Source organism: Doryrhamphus excisus, chromosome 7 (assembly GCF_030265055.1).
Source record: "Doryrhamphus excisus isolate RoL2022-K1 chromosome 7, RoL_Dexc_1.0, whole genome shotgun sequence".
Lineage (NCBI taxonomy): Eukaryota > Metazoa > Chordata > Actinopteri > Syngnathiformes > Syngnathidae > Doryrhamphus > Doryrhamphus excisus.
Window position 1 is genome coordinate 17,778,778 of NC_080472.1, and position 15,995 is coordinate 17,794,772.

Genomic DNA, 15,995 nt, shown 5'->3' on the forward strand with positions numbered 1-15,995 from the left:
TTATTTAGGAGATGAATGGTGATCTAATGACCCTGATGTGCATTATGCCAGATCCCAATGAGAAATATGTTATCTTACTCCTCGCCCTGTCACGGCACAACAACCTAGGCTCATAGCCCCCCCTCCCTTTTTGAAAAAAAGCAGGCTAATTAACACGCTGGCAAAACGGCTCGCAAAGCTCGATGCTCACTAATTGTTATTTGCTTGGCAGGATGTTTGAGGGTAATGAATGTCTTGCGGCTGCAGTTTGTCACAAGGCGTGCCCTCCGTGGCATAGCCTATTAGTTCAGCAACAGACACCTCAGGCATGCTGAAACATACGAGGGCATTTGTCATTTTATTTGTCATTTTATTTGTCGTTTTATGTGCTTTGGGTATGATGCAGTGCACATATAAATAGTAGACTGGCCTAGTTGCGATTGCCTTACAAAGGGACATTTGTCTTGTTATTTATTGTGTACAAAAAGGCTGGGAAATACACATCAATTGATATATTTTTTAAAAAGACTACTTTTCAATAAAGGTGATTTAAAGTGGATAAACAAACCTAGTTGTAATACAAGAAAGCCCATAGACAATGGAAATGCATACATAGAGACAATCAATGGAGATGGCCTGTTTACTTCCTGTTGTGACAGCCCATCGAGGCAGCAAAGTCATTCCATTCTCTGCTGATTGCTGCCTGCAGTGAAATCTATTACACCTACATTGTTATATTTCAATTCCACGTCTTCTAAAACTAAAACAGCACCACACATCCTACTCACTTGCTCTTTTGATGCCCCGTCCAAGCAGCGATGGTATTATGATGGTATTATTTTGGTTGCTAGATGCTGAAACATTGCCAAGAGTTTATATTTTGAAACTGTTGAAATGGGAAACGTATTGGATTTTTATTGATTTAGCTATGTTTTTTATGTAATTCATACAGTTGTCCCTTGTATATATGCAGTGGTGAATTGTTAAATGAAACTCCACAATATAAAATTCAAAGTTGATCAATAGAAAATATTTTCATAGTTAGAGCATAGGACTAGAGCCCTCTACACATGAAATAACACCCCTATAATCACCTTTACACTCCTAGTATTCATTGTTTACACCACATTGCAACGCTTGTGCTGCAGGAAGTCGAGAGCTAAAGCAAGCTAGCTAGCTGGTTAGCCTCAAATGTACCACTTCCACACAGGATACGAGGATATTTGTATTTTATTTTCACTCTATCATGTCGGACGTGCCATGGCTGACGTCATGCAGTGTTAAGGGAATGGCTCTGTTTTGTGTCATTACCCCCACCTAGTGACCAGAATACTACACATCACTTATTATTTTCTTCATTCATTTCAATGTTTTACTAATAATGGATCACAAAACACCGATCATTTATGAATTAATTTATGAAAAAAATGCAATATGGCGAGGCAGTGATAAAACCGCTAACGATTATGTATTTAATTTTGCATTTAATAATATAAAAATAAAAGTAAAATATAAAAATAAAATATATTATATTTCATATATATGAAAATAATATATACATATAGACAAATAATATTATTATTATAATAATATATATTCTTCTTCTTTCAAATATTTTTCTCCCATATGGTTCTACCTCCATAGAACAAAAGAAAAACAGTGTTTCTTTTTCAAAGGCATACACTTTTTGAAGATTGTTGGCGACCATGTTGGTGAATTCCAGGCTAGCATCAAGCGGCTGCAAAACATCAAAGTCCGTCTCTCTCAAGGACGCTTGAGCATTTCAGATGCGTCATAATGAAGAGCAGCATAACCAGTTGAAGGACAAGCCCGTGTCCTCTGTTGTTGCTATGAAACATAGAAACTTTAAAAATGCATTAAGGAAGTCTGCCGGTGACTTTTGCAACCGTTACGCTCCTTAATCCATGCTTCATGCTGCAGTTGCTGTAGAACTAATTGCCTGTTGGCAAAACCAGTCAAAGACAATCATTACAACCGGAGTTTGCATACAAGATGTCCAAACTCCTTGAACTTGTGTTTGACATTCGGAAGCAGCCACCGTTAGCGCCACTGCCTGCTGTCTGTGTGATTTGCATTTTGGCTAATTGCCTCTCATTTAAGGCCTTGTCACTTTGATTAATTGGTGCAACGGAGGAATGTAAAACCACACTGTATTTCTGATTGGAGGCACAAGAGCAAGGATTTTAATTTGTACCCGTTTAAGAAGAGTAAAGTAGTTTTGTTGAACGTGTCATATCAATTGCTACCACTAGAGGTAGCAGCGAGTCATCTGATCTGAACTTGATTTTTAGTAACAAACCTATTTATGACCAATTTATTTCACCTATTTATTCAGCATCTACTAATTTACAGACCAATTTATTTCTGTTTTCCAACTGCTCAACCTAATTTTTATTTGTTTCTTGACCAATGTGCAGTGGAACTTCGGTTCTTGTAATGAATTTGTTCCAAAACATCTTTCTTTGACCTCATGGTGGGTTATTTAGCAAATTCACTCAATAAAATATGATCATAGTGTTTCATCGACACCTTGCATCTGAGCAATACAATCATTGGGGCACTGCAATGACGTCAGCCACCATCCAGCCTCTGGTGGACAGAGATTAAAACTCATATTGACACGTTTCTATATTTATTAGGTATACTCATTGAGTGTTAAGTTGCTGTGTGATGAGTTTGCTTTGAAAGATCAGTCAGACTATTTATTGAGTAATAATCTACTACAATTTTCCTATCGGTTGACAAGCTTTTTGTGGGTTTTTTCATCGCTCATGATTGGCTCCTGTCAAATAGGGACTTGTGCTCGCCACAATATACCACTTTCTGACCTCGACACATACACCGGAATTTCGGGTATTTTTAAAAAAAATCTATTCATCTATTTCAAAACCACTGCTTACGGCAAATGTTATTTTTATTTCATGACACTGTAGCACATTGAAAAGCACCATGATTTCCATCTATCTCATTCCCGTTTTGATTACAGGCATACAGCAGTCAAAGTCATTCGTATTTCCTGAGGCACACGCCCCCAACCCCCCCAGACGCATCAACAGCATCACGCTGTCGTCTTCTACTGCAGGCAAAGAGGTCAATGCTATCCACTCCAACCTGTCACTCAAGACTCTTCATGCCGTCAGACACTTTTCTTATTGAAATGAGACATTTATGACTGCTTGAATAGTCTCAAAAGACGGCTGAGAAATGAGATGGAGCAGATTGTCAGAAGCATACTGCCACCTGCGCTTCCTTCACAAAACGCCAATTTCCTTGAATGGAATAACAATGGGTGGAAGTGAATTCCACAACAGTTGGGATCTGACGGGAGGATGAATGACAGCAGCATTATCAGTGCAGTTAATGCAGCAAGCATGTTTTAAGTCTTGTGTCGTGTGTTTTTTATTGCTAACAATGCCGTCCTATCTGTCAGATGTGGCGATCAGGCCGCACGCTTTCCATCATGCGCTTATCTTGGCGCGGCAAACACAGAAATAAACGTCATCGCTTATCTGCCGATTCCTCTTTGTATTAAAAAATGGCAACTGCAAGATAAAAACCTTGTGACTCATCTGAAAGGGGACATATTGGAGGCCTTAGGCTGACCTTCACCGTGCTACTTTCAACCACAGTTTGAAGACGGTCATTTCGGAGGCCCTCGTGGTCAGTGATGTGTTTAATTCGTAGGTTACGTTCTGTTTACTTTCTGTTTTGACAGCCCATCTATGCAGCAAAATAATTAAATTTTCGCTACCAAGTCGCAAAATCAATTTACACCATCATTGCTATGTTTGAATTCTCAGTGTTGTAAAAATAGTCCACATTCCCGGTTTACTTCCTGTTCTGACAGCCCGTCTAGGCAGCAATGTTATTGTTTTTGTTGCTGATTGCTGCCTATTGTGACGACTTTTATACCTCCATTGCTATATCTTCTTCTAAGTGTTGTAAAAGATATCCTGCAACACACTCACATTTGACAGCCCGTCTAGGCAGCAATGTTATCGTTATTGTTGCAGGTTGCTGCCTATAGTGAAGACCTTTATACCTACATTGCTATATCTTCTTCCAAGTGTTGTAAAAGATGTCCTGCACCACACTCGCAGGTTTGACAGCCCGTCTAGGCAGCAAGTTTATCGTTATTGTTGCAGGTTGCTGCCTATAGTGAAGACTTCTATACCTACATTGCTATATTTTCTTAAGACGTGTTTGGCAACAATTCCTGCACCACACTCACAGGTTTGACAGCCCGTCTAGGCAGCAAGGTTATCGTTATTGTTGCAGGTTGCCGCCTATAGTGAAGACCTTTATACCTACATTGCTATATTTTCTTAGAAGTGTTTGGCAACACGTCCTGCACCACACTAACAGGTTTGACAGCCCGTCTAGGCAGCAATGTTATTGTTATAGGTTAATGCTATGCATTGCTATATTTTCTTAGAAGTGTTCAGCAACAAGTCCCGCACCACATTAACAGGTTTGACAGCCCGTCTAGGCAGCAATGTTAGCGTTATTGTTGCAGGTTACTGCTTATAGTGAAGACTTTTATACCTACATTGCTATATTTTCTTAGAAGTGTTCAGCAACAAGTCCTGCATCACACTAACCTGTTTGACAGCCCATCTAGGCAGCAATGTTAATCATTTTGTTGATGGTTGCTGCCTATTGTAAAGAATATAAAGATTCTGTGTTCACCGCACTTCCTGTTTACTTCCTTAGGTTATTTGTTGCATGCCATAAGTATGACGGTAGATTATCACCTCATGAAAGAATATACAGATGATCTTTTATAGCTCTGTCGGAATAGATAAAGTGTATATTTGTGGTTTCATTTAAAGTGTCCCCTGTTTATTTTATGCTCTGATTTGCGGTTTAACTAGCTCCTTAATTCAGCGTACACGATGAACAACATGTGTGCAAATCAAATTATCCCCCCCGCTCTTCATCACACCTGCTAGCTATTAATCAACCCCCAGTTAGCTCATCACCATGCAGCACCACACTAATTCATCCATGTGGGCCAAATTCTGACTTTTTATGCCCAGAATGAGGTTGTGATGGATATACGACTTGTAGTTCAGGGTCTTCATGGGGAAGTAGGGTAACTGGTTTAAATGAAGTGTCAGTGCATGAGTGAATAAATGCGTATGGGCTGTTTAGACGTTTACATTCAGGTTAGTTGACAGGAGTCACTCAGTTTTCCCCTCCTGCTTACATAATGACCACCAATATACGTGTGCCTCCTGCTGCTATTACTCATATGATAGGCCCACTGTGCTTAATTAGGGAGCTGAAGAATAAATGGTTCTCCTCCCACAGGTAAACGGTCGTAACTTCTCCAAGGTGGAGCAGGATGAGCCCATTGTGGTCCAGGTTATACGGCCCAGCGGAGCCGTGGCGTCAATGGCGGAGGAGGACGAGGCGTGCGTGACAGATGTGTGCACGCAAACGGACATCACCTTCGAGCACATCATGGCGCTGGCCAAGCTCCGGCCTGCGACGCCGCCCGTCCCTGACATCTGTCCCTTCCTTTTGTCTGACAGGTGACAGATTTTGGGGTGTATTTTGCTATTTTTTTACATCAATTAAATTCATTTTGTGTGATTTTTCTGTAGCTGTCATTCCATCCACACAATGGAGCACGAGTTTTATGAATGTCCCGAGTACCTGTCCACCACGCCAGCTGAAGTGGAGAGGACTGAAGAGTATGTTTATGAGGTACGTTTATATTTAAACCTCCTTTTTCCGATACTTATTGCCTTTGATGAATATAATATACCAAGAGTCTAGCATGTGTGGAGTGTATCAAATGCATTACAGTACACCAGTAGACAGCAGACCCACAGCAGACCCACAGCAGACCTGTAGGTGATTGTCTGTGACAGTGATAAGCCAGTTTGAGTGTTCTCCACTGGTTTAATGGCCACCTCCTGGTTCAGTGAACTGCATTGTGGGTCATTAGGGCTCCTCCGCTGCTGCCAGATGAGGCCCCTAACTTGCTGTGCGATACGCATGCGGGGGTTCATATAACAGAACAAGGTTACACACAATCTGAATCAAGCATCCTGACTTCGCTCCGTGCAGCCATCCGCATCTAACTGAAACATGATTGACAGATTACTGGCTGTGCTGATATTTACCAAGTTCGAGTGTCACGTCGAGTGTTCAAAGTAAAAAACACCATTGTAGGGAAAGGGCTGAAAAAGCATACAACAAAATAAGTAACCTTTTTTGTCATATAAAAAGTGTCAAACATGAGATGTTTTAGTGTAGAACTGATGCATTTATGACAATGCAGAATTTCCATTATTGTTTGGCTTGGCTGGTGACAGATATCAAATATCCTCTGCTCTTTTTCATACAAATTTAGCCTCATCGGTGTTATTAAAGAATTGAAAATGCTGTTTATTTGTCAGAAGATCCATACATACACAAGATGACAGCGCATACACTCAGCCAAGTTTTGTTGGTATCATTCATATCGGGTCTGGTTTAACATCTTACACTCGACAAGAGCTTCTAGATATTGGATTCCGTTTTTATTTGCGATCTTGGACTCGTCACTGAGAGCTCCACAATACCAGAGTCTACACACGACCACGCTGCGCCGAAGTACTTGCAAGTAGCATCAAAAACAACGTCGAGATTTTTTGACTTCAACGTCATAGTTTTTAAACCGAGATACGATTTAACAGTGGAATAACGGATAATGCTATTAAGCTAGCCAACAGCAATGTTTATCTGAGTGTCTTAGTGTCTTAGTCTAGTGGCAAACCATCAACATCAATTACACAGACCATCAGTAATTCTAATAATATACCAATTCTAATAAAAGACATGGAGAAAGGGTGCGATTAAATATGTGAGCCTCTAATAAACTAAACCATTAGCATTGCCATTACCAATACCAATCAGGGGTAAATTGAAATAGATTTACTATTCAGATCAATAAATGAGGCAGAATTCATCTTTTGGTTTGTAAATCCTGTGCACAGTTCTGCAAAAACACATGATTGTTTACATAAATCCTATAGGAGCTAAAATGAACATCTCCACACCCACTGACGTTTGTGTGTGTGTGTGTCATCATGCAGTGCAGAAACAATGAACATGGATTCTTTTCAATTACATCATAATAGAAATGTTAAGTGCCAATTAGGCGGTAATGTGGCGAGCAGATGTTTCCAGCAAAATGCCACACGCGTGCTGTGATGTCGCTTTTATACGTTAGCGGCAGCTGCTAAATGAGATACTTGCCATTTGCTATTCCAATGACAAAATGAGATTTTGGTGATTGAAACACCAACGTGCCACAAATCATGGCCAATTTAGCTTCTTTACTATTTTTTCGTATGGATCCAGCGAGTGCGTTTAGCTGGTACTTGGCTGTCTTGTTCAAATCAAGCAGTCTCACAAAGCAGCACACTTTAGGGCTTGTACGTGGTTATCAGCATCTGCAACAGCTCTAGCGTTGAAGGTCATTTTTACGCTACACACTAACTTGGTTTCTCCAACAGGAAGTGGAGTTGTGCAGGCAGAACAGTCAGGAGAAGCTTGGCCTGACGTTGTGCTACAGGACTGACGAGGAGGAGGACACGGCCATTTATGTAAGCCAGGTAAGGAGCTTTTCACAAACAATTCGGAATAATGCAAACGTAATTCACATTCGGAAGTATTCTTAGTGGGGGTGGGGGGCTTGGGAAAACATGTACCTGTTTTTATTTTGGTGTCTTTGATGGAATGCAAATGTAGCTCATTAAAATGTATGAGTACAAGTCCCACATTAGGAATAAAGATTTCTGTGTGGTTTGTTTAGAAAATGATTATTAATGATCTGTTGCGTGTATGCTCTTGTAGTAAACAACCCAAATCCAATAGTAGCGACACAAAGAGCTTCACGGTGTTGCATTCATGCTCTTGTCTAAAGTTACGGTTTTGTTTTGAGCAATTTGTTGTTTTGTCACAGGTGGAGCCAAACAGTTTAGCAGCGAGAGACGGCCGCATTAAAAACGGAGATCGTATTCTCCAGGTAAGCCGTACAGCATATTTCACATATGTAAATGCTGGATTGACTTTTTTTTGGAAGACTGCAGCGCTTCTGGAGTGAGTACATGTATATTTAATTACCACATTTTTACCAGGGAAATGAAAGTCTTTGGGCACAGCTCCAGAAGGTACTAAATCATCTCTGGCACCGCTCTTTGTCTTTTGTGTTTAGCTTCTTATCCAGAGGAGAGTCACCACTATTTGCAGCTTAAACCTCTTTAATGCACATTCTGCCACAAATAGAATAGTCAACAATGTGGACTCTACTACTTTTGGAGCCAAGTGCTATATTTTTGGGTGCAGAGACGCAGTATAACAATCCATTATAGTGTACAAACAAACAAAGATGGATTCTCCGGCTGTGGTGCTCCTGTTTCTGTGAAGGATCATGGTCCTCCTGGCCCCATTATCTCCTTATGGCAGCCCCCATTACTCCAGAGAAAAAAAGATGAACACCACCTGTCAAAGAAGAGTTAATTGTGTGGCGAGTAAAGACCCCAGAGAGGTCTGACCATAAGGAACATGCCCAAAGATGGAGAAGGTGATAGCGTGGAAGGATAGCCAAGAGATGGGAAGGTTGCAACGCGTCTGTTCTTGGGAAACCAACATGCTAAACGTTATTTTGGCTTTTGTGTGCAGATAAATGGCTGTGCGGTGCAAGATAGAGAGAAAGCCGTTTCCTTGTTGTCGGGAGAAGATGCAAACAACATCGTCCTGCTGGTGACAAGGCCGGAGACGCAGGTATACATACGCTGTACAAATACTTTCATTTGCTGAGTGTGATGCTTCTGGGATGGAACTCAGCATGTCCAAATCCGAGGTCTTGGTTCTCGGTAAAAAAAAGGTGAGGTCTAGCCCCCAGGTAGAGGAGTTCAAGAATCTCGGGGTCTTGTTCACAAGCGAGGGAAGTTTAGTGCATGAGGTTAGTGCAGCGTCTGCAGTCATGCGGTCCTCGTAACGGGCCGTCATGGTGAAGAGAGCTGAGCCGGAGGGCAAAACTCTCAATTTACTGGTTGATTTATATTCCCACACTCACCGATAGTCGTTCGCTGGGTCGTGACCGAAAGAACGAGGCGGCTGATACAAGTGGGGAAAAAATGAGTTTCCTCCTTAGGCTGGCTGGACTCATCCTAAGATATAGGGAAGAGCTTGGTCATTTGGGAGGCGTTCAGAGTCAAGAGGAGCCGGTTGAGGTGGCTCGGACCTTTTGGATAACATAAGATATGCCTTTATTAGTCCCACAAGAGACTGGTGAGGTGCTCCGGGCATTCCCAGCTTGGGAGGGGTTGGCCGGAGACTGGGAAGTCTGGACTTTGCTACTGAGACTACTGAGACTAAGTGGAAGAAAATGGATGGATGGATGGACAAGCATTATCTTAGCATGTTTCAGATTAGATTTTTGTTTTTCAGCTTGAAGATGATGTGTGGCTTGATGATGAGCAACAGGAACTTGTGGAGGAACTGAAGCTTCTGGAGGAGAGGGAGGGGGTTCTGAACTTGAGGCAAGATGAGGTAACCAGAGAAACAAAGTTGATGAGATTTTGGGAAGATTTGGAAGGGCTAACTTGCTTGTTTTCTTCGCTATCCACAAGGTAAAAGAAGAAAGGACAACCGACACGTCCAACAGTCAAGACAAAGACAGCGGGTTTGGGTGCAGCACCGACAGTCCGGACCACCAACCGTTACTGGCCAGATTCTACAGGAGGAGTCCAGCCCAGTGCTTGAGCGAACAATGGCGAGCCCAGCACCCACACACAAAACGAGGTTCTGTCAGATCGCAGGAGCCCAAAAGCCAAGGTCGAGAAGGGCTAGTGAATATTCACGGTGGTGGAAGCGGGATCTTGGGTTTGGAGAACCACTTCCAGCAACTCCTGGAGCTCAAGTGCCAAATCCGGAATGGCGTCGAGTGTGGCGTGTACTCCATACGCCACAGCATCGAGTGTAGCCTCACAGAGAGGGACAGAGATGAGGATCTCGAAGAAGGGGAAGGGATGGAGCAGGAGTTGAGGATGTTAAACGAGGAGCTGCGCAGCATTGAGTTGGAGTGTCAGAACATCATGCAAGCCCATCAGCTCCGCCAGTCACAACAGATGAGCTCCTCATCCTCAGCAGGTCGAAGGCTCAAGGATGAGCACAAGAGCCACAGCAGACTTGCTGACATACATGAACATCCAGAAGGTGATAAGATCCGAGAAAAGGACAGCTCCAGTGCCTACAACACGGCGGAGAGCTCACGATCCACTCCGCTAGGTAAGGAGCGATCTCCTGAGCACTCCCTGCAGAGATGCATCAGCATCACGAACCAGAAGAACCTCCAGATGGCCTCATCCATGACCTCAAGCCCCGTCCCCGTCCCCAAGCCTCAGGGATCAGCCAGCCAAGGTGGGCAACCGGATCCTTGCGCCCTTTTCTCCAGCAGCCCAGACCAGAGTAACCCTTCTCGATCAGAATCCGACCCGGCACTGCCTGCGGACGACGAGAGGTGCGACAAAAGGGGTAGAACCAAAGATCCAAAGAGAAAAGCACCGTTTGCCTCATACCAAACCACCCCTTACCAAGGCTCACTTGGAACCCACCAACTTCAGGTTGGTATAAGGAAGATGGTCACACAACAACAGTTGGTACTGTACTAATTTGTACTTTATTTGTTGTAGAGCTACATGCAACTGCTACAACAGCACTCTTCCTTGGAATATTCCCAGAGCCAGCTGAGTCTTCTCAGTGTCTGCGGAGATCCACTAAACCGGATTGGGCGACCCGGGGAACCCCGCCTTGAGTGGAAAGTCAAAGTCCGGAATGACGGGTCTCGATATGTAGCCCGGAGACCCGCCCGTGACCGCATCCTGAGAGAGCGAGCGCTACGAATCCGAGAGGAACGCAGTGGCGGGATGACCACGGATGACGATGCAATGAGCGAGATGAAGATGGGCCGCTACTGGAGCAAAGAGGAGAGGAAGCAGCATCTGGCTCGAGCGAGGGAGCAGAGAAAGAGGAGGGAGTTCATGCAGAAGAGTCGCTTCGAGTGCCTCAAGGAGGGTCCGGCTTATGGAGCCGACGGCCGCAAGGAGATAAACATCTTGGAGTTGAGTCAGAAGAAGATGATGAAGAAGCGGAACAAAAAGATTCTGGACAATTGGATGACCATTCAGGAGCTGATGAGTCACGGCGCACGAGTGCCGGAGGGCTCCAAAGTCCATAACGCCTTCTTATCTGTTACAACCGTTTAGGAGTTGTTGACAGCGCACTTTTTCACATCATATTTGCTGAAAACATGTAGCATTTCTTCACTTGAAGACTCTCTTTGCAATGGCAACATTTGACCGTGTTTTACATCCGTTTTTTCACTGGAGAGAAGTTTGTCCAAATCCCATGATCGTACACTCTATGCTATGTATTGTGACTCCATCGAAAGCCTCATTCAAGGCAGTTTTTGATACCAGGAGAAAGTACACTATTTTTCACACTTTGTAATCTCGCTACTAAACTTTTTGTACGGACCTTTTTTTTTTTTTTACACTGAATGTTGTGTAAATATAAAACAAAACTGTGGCGGTCAAACATGACACGATTTGATTGTACCATCGCTACACACCAGGCCAACATGGAGACCAGGATATTTATTATTGACATGTTAATCCAATTGGCATTGACTGTAAAAAAAACAATAATATTTCTGTAATGAATGTCGTTTATTTCAATGTTCAATACTCATATTTATATTTGTTACTATTATTTCTATTTATTGTGAATTATCATTCTGATGATGTAGCCACCCATGGAACAATTTAACATCATTAAATGTCTCACATTTGCAGCCTTATAACTCAAAATCACCTTCTGTATTGATTTTCGGGGACATTTGGGTCATGACTTTTGTGATGCGACACGCAAATATGCTATTATTTCTAAATGGCTCGCATTAGTAAATGATCATTTTTGGTTAGTGAACCCTAAAAATAAGTAGTAGCTTGATGACTTTTACATTTTCAAGCGACTTGCGGTTTTGTTGGTTTCCTTCCCGGAACGAGTTTTTATTCTAAAAAAAAGTCTTTGCATTTGCATACTGAGCAAGGCCGTGCAATCAGTGGAACTGTAAAACATAATGCCTGTTTGAGGGTGATTATAACGCCTAATCATTGCTAACTGAACACATGGGAGCTTCGCTAATTGCGGCACCTGGGTTACTACCAGCGTAACATCACCTGATATCCATATTATTGCCTGCAGGAAATCAGACGGTATTTTTTTATGTTTACAAATCATAATCATGTCGCCAGATTCATGCATTAACCGTGGTTGTACTGTATATGAAAGGGGAGGAGGGGGGGTGGATGTGTGTCCATTTAGTGCTCGGAGGCATGCGCACTAATCTATACTTCCATTTCCAAGCATCAAGGAGACGGTGGGGAAGTCTGCTCATCATCTGTCAATCTGTTGTCTACAGCCCAGTGAGCTGAGGAATTAATGAGACACATCAGAGTGGCGCCTTTGTGCAACACATTAAATCAACTACACTCCAACCCCCCCCCCCCCCCCCATCCTGTACATCATGCAAGGACTGAGGGACAACTCTGTGCAGTTTGACTGATTAATCCCAGCCACACGATCCCAGATAATCAAATGTGTTGATGAATGTATAGCTTCATTCTAACACATTAGGGCTTCAACACCAGGCCGCCATTGACGCACACTGTAGATATGAATATGTGAAATCCATCTTCTCATTTAAAAGTGCTATACATGCGCCTCATTCATATTCCAGCAGCACGTCAGACCGATGAAAACATGGCGACATCCCGGTGCTCTTTTAATGTGACGATGCCTTTGAAGCAGCGACTGAGTGAGTGGGAAGACGTCAGGTGATCTGGGGATGTCTGATGCAAAGAGGTGGTACACTGTGTACAGTATCTTTAATTTGTAGTAAAATACCAATGTACTTATTCCAAAGGAAAGCCTCTCCTTTTGTACTTGTGTACAATTTCTTATACTAACATGCTGTTCTTCTTACTCTGCCCTTCTTCCCCACTCCATTTGAAAGAAGAATAAATAAACCGGAGAGGCTAAAGCGGTGTTTGCACTTGCACAAATTATGCCTCCGCATGTGGCGTGGCACTACGTGTTATTTATTTATTGATTCACGAGTTTACGTACTGTTTATGCATAAATTACACACGCTATTCATGACCCGTAATGGTGGCAAGAAATGTTTACATCCAGTGCATGTTGTTCCCACATGGGTATGCATTGTCACTGTCATGCTTTCTTCTTCTTCTTTTGCTTTAATGGCGGCTTGCAACCATGACTTAAAAGAAGGTGCACTGTCATGCCTGCCACCTCGCCCTGCCTGATCCTGCACAGGTGCTCCTCATCCACTCTGATTACCTGCTGCCTGTTTGGACCATCTGGTTCCTCCTGTGAGTTTGTTGTACGCTCACTTCAAGACCTGGCATTGCTCGCTGTTTTGAGCTGCCCGGTTTTGAACCTTTGCTTGTTTGAGTTTTTTTTTTAACCTTTTCCTTCTGCCTGCTGTATTTGGACATTTTTACCTTTCCTGTGGACCCCCACCCATGTGCTACACCTTACCTTGAGATGTGCCTGCAACTGTCACCACCACTTCCTGGCATTATTTGGTCCTGCTTCATGAATTCCTCCATTTGGACATCCTGAGAAGAAGAAAGGTAAGTCCATATTTTCTCACAGTTGCGGATAAAGAGTGTGCAAAGAGCAGGAAGGAGGCAATAATCTAGAAAAAAGGAGGTGCTGACTAGAAGACTTATTATTACTTATTAACAGAAAATCACAATGAGGCCACAGAAATTACTTATATTACCCCTCGACTTGCAACAACAGTTGGTGCTGTCTGCATTGACGTCGGTGTCCTTTGCTCTGTGACATATGTTGTGTGTTCTTTCTGGTCCATGCGGCTCTAATGGTGGTGAAAAAAAATATATATATATACACTACCGCTCAAAAATTTGGGATCACTTGGAAATTTTGGGGGGCTTTTTCTTGGCAGTCCTGCTATGAAGTCCAGCATCCTGAAGTCGCCGCTTCACTGTTGATACTGACACTGGTGTTTGACGGCTACTATTTAGTGCAGCTGCCAGGTGACGACCTGTGAGGCGTCTTTGTCTTAAACTACACACTCTCACATATTTGTGCAGCGTTTTTCTGTCCTTGTTAGACCCAGTTTGTGCTGCTCTCTGAAGGGAGCAGTTTACAGCATGGTAAGAGATTTTAGTTTTAGTTTAGATTTTTACATGGCTTTTCCAGCATGATTTATTAATAGATTTTGCATCGTTTTTCTGTCTTTGTTAGAGCCAGTTTGTGCTATTGTGCTAAGGATTTTTTTGTCTTTCATGATTACAGTCACCCCTGGTTTAATTAATTGGTTACAGACCTGCCAGCGATAAATGAATTTCCACGATATAGGATTCCAAGTCAATAAATGGAATATTTTTGTAGTTGGAGCACGGAAAATCTGTTTATGACTTTGTAGATATGAGGGATTTATGTTGCCGATTTTGATACCAATCATCCATGAGGGAAATTGACCGATTCCGACACCGATCATATGGAATAATTCTTGTTTGTTTCTTTGTTAGACCCAGTTTGTGCTGCTCTCTGAAGGGAGTAGTTAACAGCATGGTAAGAGATTTTAGTTTTAGTGAGGATTTTTAGATGGCTTTTCTAATCATCTATTAGCCTTATAAAATGATGAACTTGGATTAGCAGCCATACCAGGAGATTGATGCAGAGGACTGACAGTTGTTGATAGTAGGCCTCTATGCAACAATGTACATCCTTCTTTGAAATCTCATCTCATTCATTTTCATTGTTTGGGAAATGGATACAAATGTTTGTGAAATGCATGAAAATGTGTTTTTCTTTGGAAAACAAAGACATTTGCAAGTGATCCCAAACTTTTGAGCGGTAGTGTATATTAACAAACAGGTCTTGTATGCTCTATGAAAAGATTATGTTTATTAATATTTAAAGCTACTTTACAGAAGTTAATTTATCACAGCCGGGTTTGGACCAAATTAACTCCCCAACCGATCTTCACTATTATTTATTATTATTATTCATGTACCCAAGAACCATACCAAGTTTGACTCCTGTCCGATTGAAGATGTGTGTAGCCGGTCTGGCTAATATTATACTCTGCATTCTGTTCTTTTGTGGGAGGCTGCAATTCCCTCGTCAACCGGAGGGGGGCGTTTATTTCCTCTGCGTACTGTGCACAACATACAAAATACAAAATGTACAGCAGCGTCAACACACTTGCACACGTTTCCTCCTCCTCAGCAGTCCAAAGGGCGATTCTATAGACTCTTTAAGCAGTAAATAAAACAATAAGTGACCCACATACAAAATGTACAGCAATGTCAACACACATAAAAAAAACGAATTCCTTAAAACTAATTTATCTAACAGTAACCTTTACAAGTTGTCTTTAGATGCTGTACATAATACATATAAGCACATACTGGGATGAAATGAGTAACATATTCATACTTTTATATAATTAACATTGCTACCACCGACTAGCATACCTCATCCTCAGTAGTCCAAATGGCGACTGAAGAAGAGCGCGGCAAAGCGACCGGAAGTGACATCACAGTGTCAAAGTTCACAACAAAAATAAGTGCAAATAAAATAACGGACTTTTTTTAAATGCATGTAGCGACAAATACATATAAGAAGTGAATTATTGGTGAAAAAAATTCAGTAAATTGGTGGTTAAAATGCAAAGATGCAACGAATTACATCTGACTCATGCACTTGCGTGGGCCAATTGCCTTATCCCATTGCTTTAATGTTGTTGTTTGATGCTTTTGTATTGTACATATTTACTGTATTGATATTTGTAATTTTATATAACATTGTACTTATTTTCAGCATTCCGCTCTCCCGTCAAAGTGCTTTTGCTCTTTGTTCAGGCTACATTTGTA

The 15,995-nt window shown here is 42.2% G+C and overlaps 2 protein-coding genes and 1 long non-coding RNA gene across 17 annotated transcripts in view; 2 read left to right on the forward strand and 1 right to left on the reverse strand.

The window, feature by feature from the left end:
• The window catches only part of pdzrn4 (PDZ domain containing ring finger 4), a 25,111-nt gene extending 13,236 nt beyond the window's left edge, over positions 1 to 11,875 (forward strand). For 6 of the 7 annotated variants that reach the window (XM_058077678.1, XM_058077682.1, XM_058077677.1 and 3 more), the window contains 8 exons: positions 5,314 to 5,537; positions 5,610 to 5,712; positions 7,512 to 7,610; positions 7,961 to 8,023; positions 8,680 to 8,781; positions 9,451 to 9,552; positions 9,633 to 10,625; positions 10,695 to 11,875. In XM_058077678.1, coding sequence (XP_057933661.1) covers positions 5,314 to 5,537; positions 5,610 to 5,712; positions 7,512 to 7,610; positions 7,961 to 8,023; positions 8,680 to 8,781; positions 9,451 to 9,552; positions 9,633 to 10,625; positions 10,695 to 11,267 — 2,259 coding nt within the window. In that variant the 3' untranslated portion in view covers positions 11,268 to 11,875. The remainder of the gene's footprint in view (positions 1 to 5,313; positions 5,538 to 5,609; positions 5,713 to 7,511; positions 7,611 to 7,960; positions 8,024 to 8,679; positions 8,782 to 9,450; positions 9,553 to 9,632; positions 10,626 to 10,694) is intronic. The other variant, XM_058077683.1, reaches the window with a different exon arrangement.
• The window catches only part of LOC131132245 (uncharacterized), a 24,907-nt gene extending 9,257 nt beyond the window's left edge, over positions 1 to 15,650 (reverse strand). Inside the window, exons 1-5 of one of the 3 annotated variants that reach the window (XR_009130331.1) lie at positions 15,597 to 15,650; positions 15,147 to 15,277; positions 13,871 to 13,966; positions 13,624 to 13,703; positions 2,120 to 8,499 (exon numbers count right to left, since the gene is read on the reverse strand). This is a non-coding gene — a long non-coding RNA (uncharacterized LOC131132245). Of the gene's footprint in view, positions 1 to 2,119; positions 8,500 to 13,623; positions 13,704 to 13,870; positions 13,967 to 15,146; positions 15,278 to 15,596 lie in introns of those variants that run through there. The other 2 variants (XR_009130329.1, XR_009130330.1) reach the window with 2 other exon arrangements.
• The window catches only part of pphln1 (periphilin 1), a 104,425-nt gene continuing 101,820 nt past the window's right edge, over positions 13,391 to 15,995 (forward strand). For 3 of the 7 annotated variants that reach the window (XM_058077698.1, XM_058077692.1, XM_058077702.1), the window contains exon 1: positions 13,398 to 13,718. The gene's annotated coding sequence lies outside the window, so the exon portion shown is untranslated. Of the gene's footprint in view, positions 13,719 to 15,995 lie in introns of all 7 variants that reach the window. The other 4 variants (XM_058077686.1, XM_058077693.1, XM_058077701.1 and 1 more) reach the window with 3 other exon arrangements.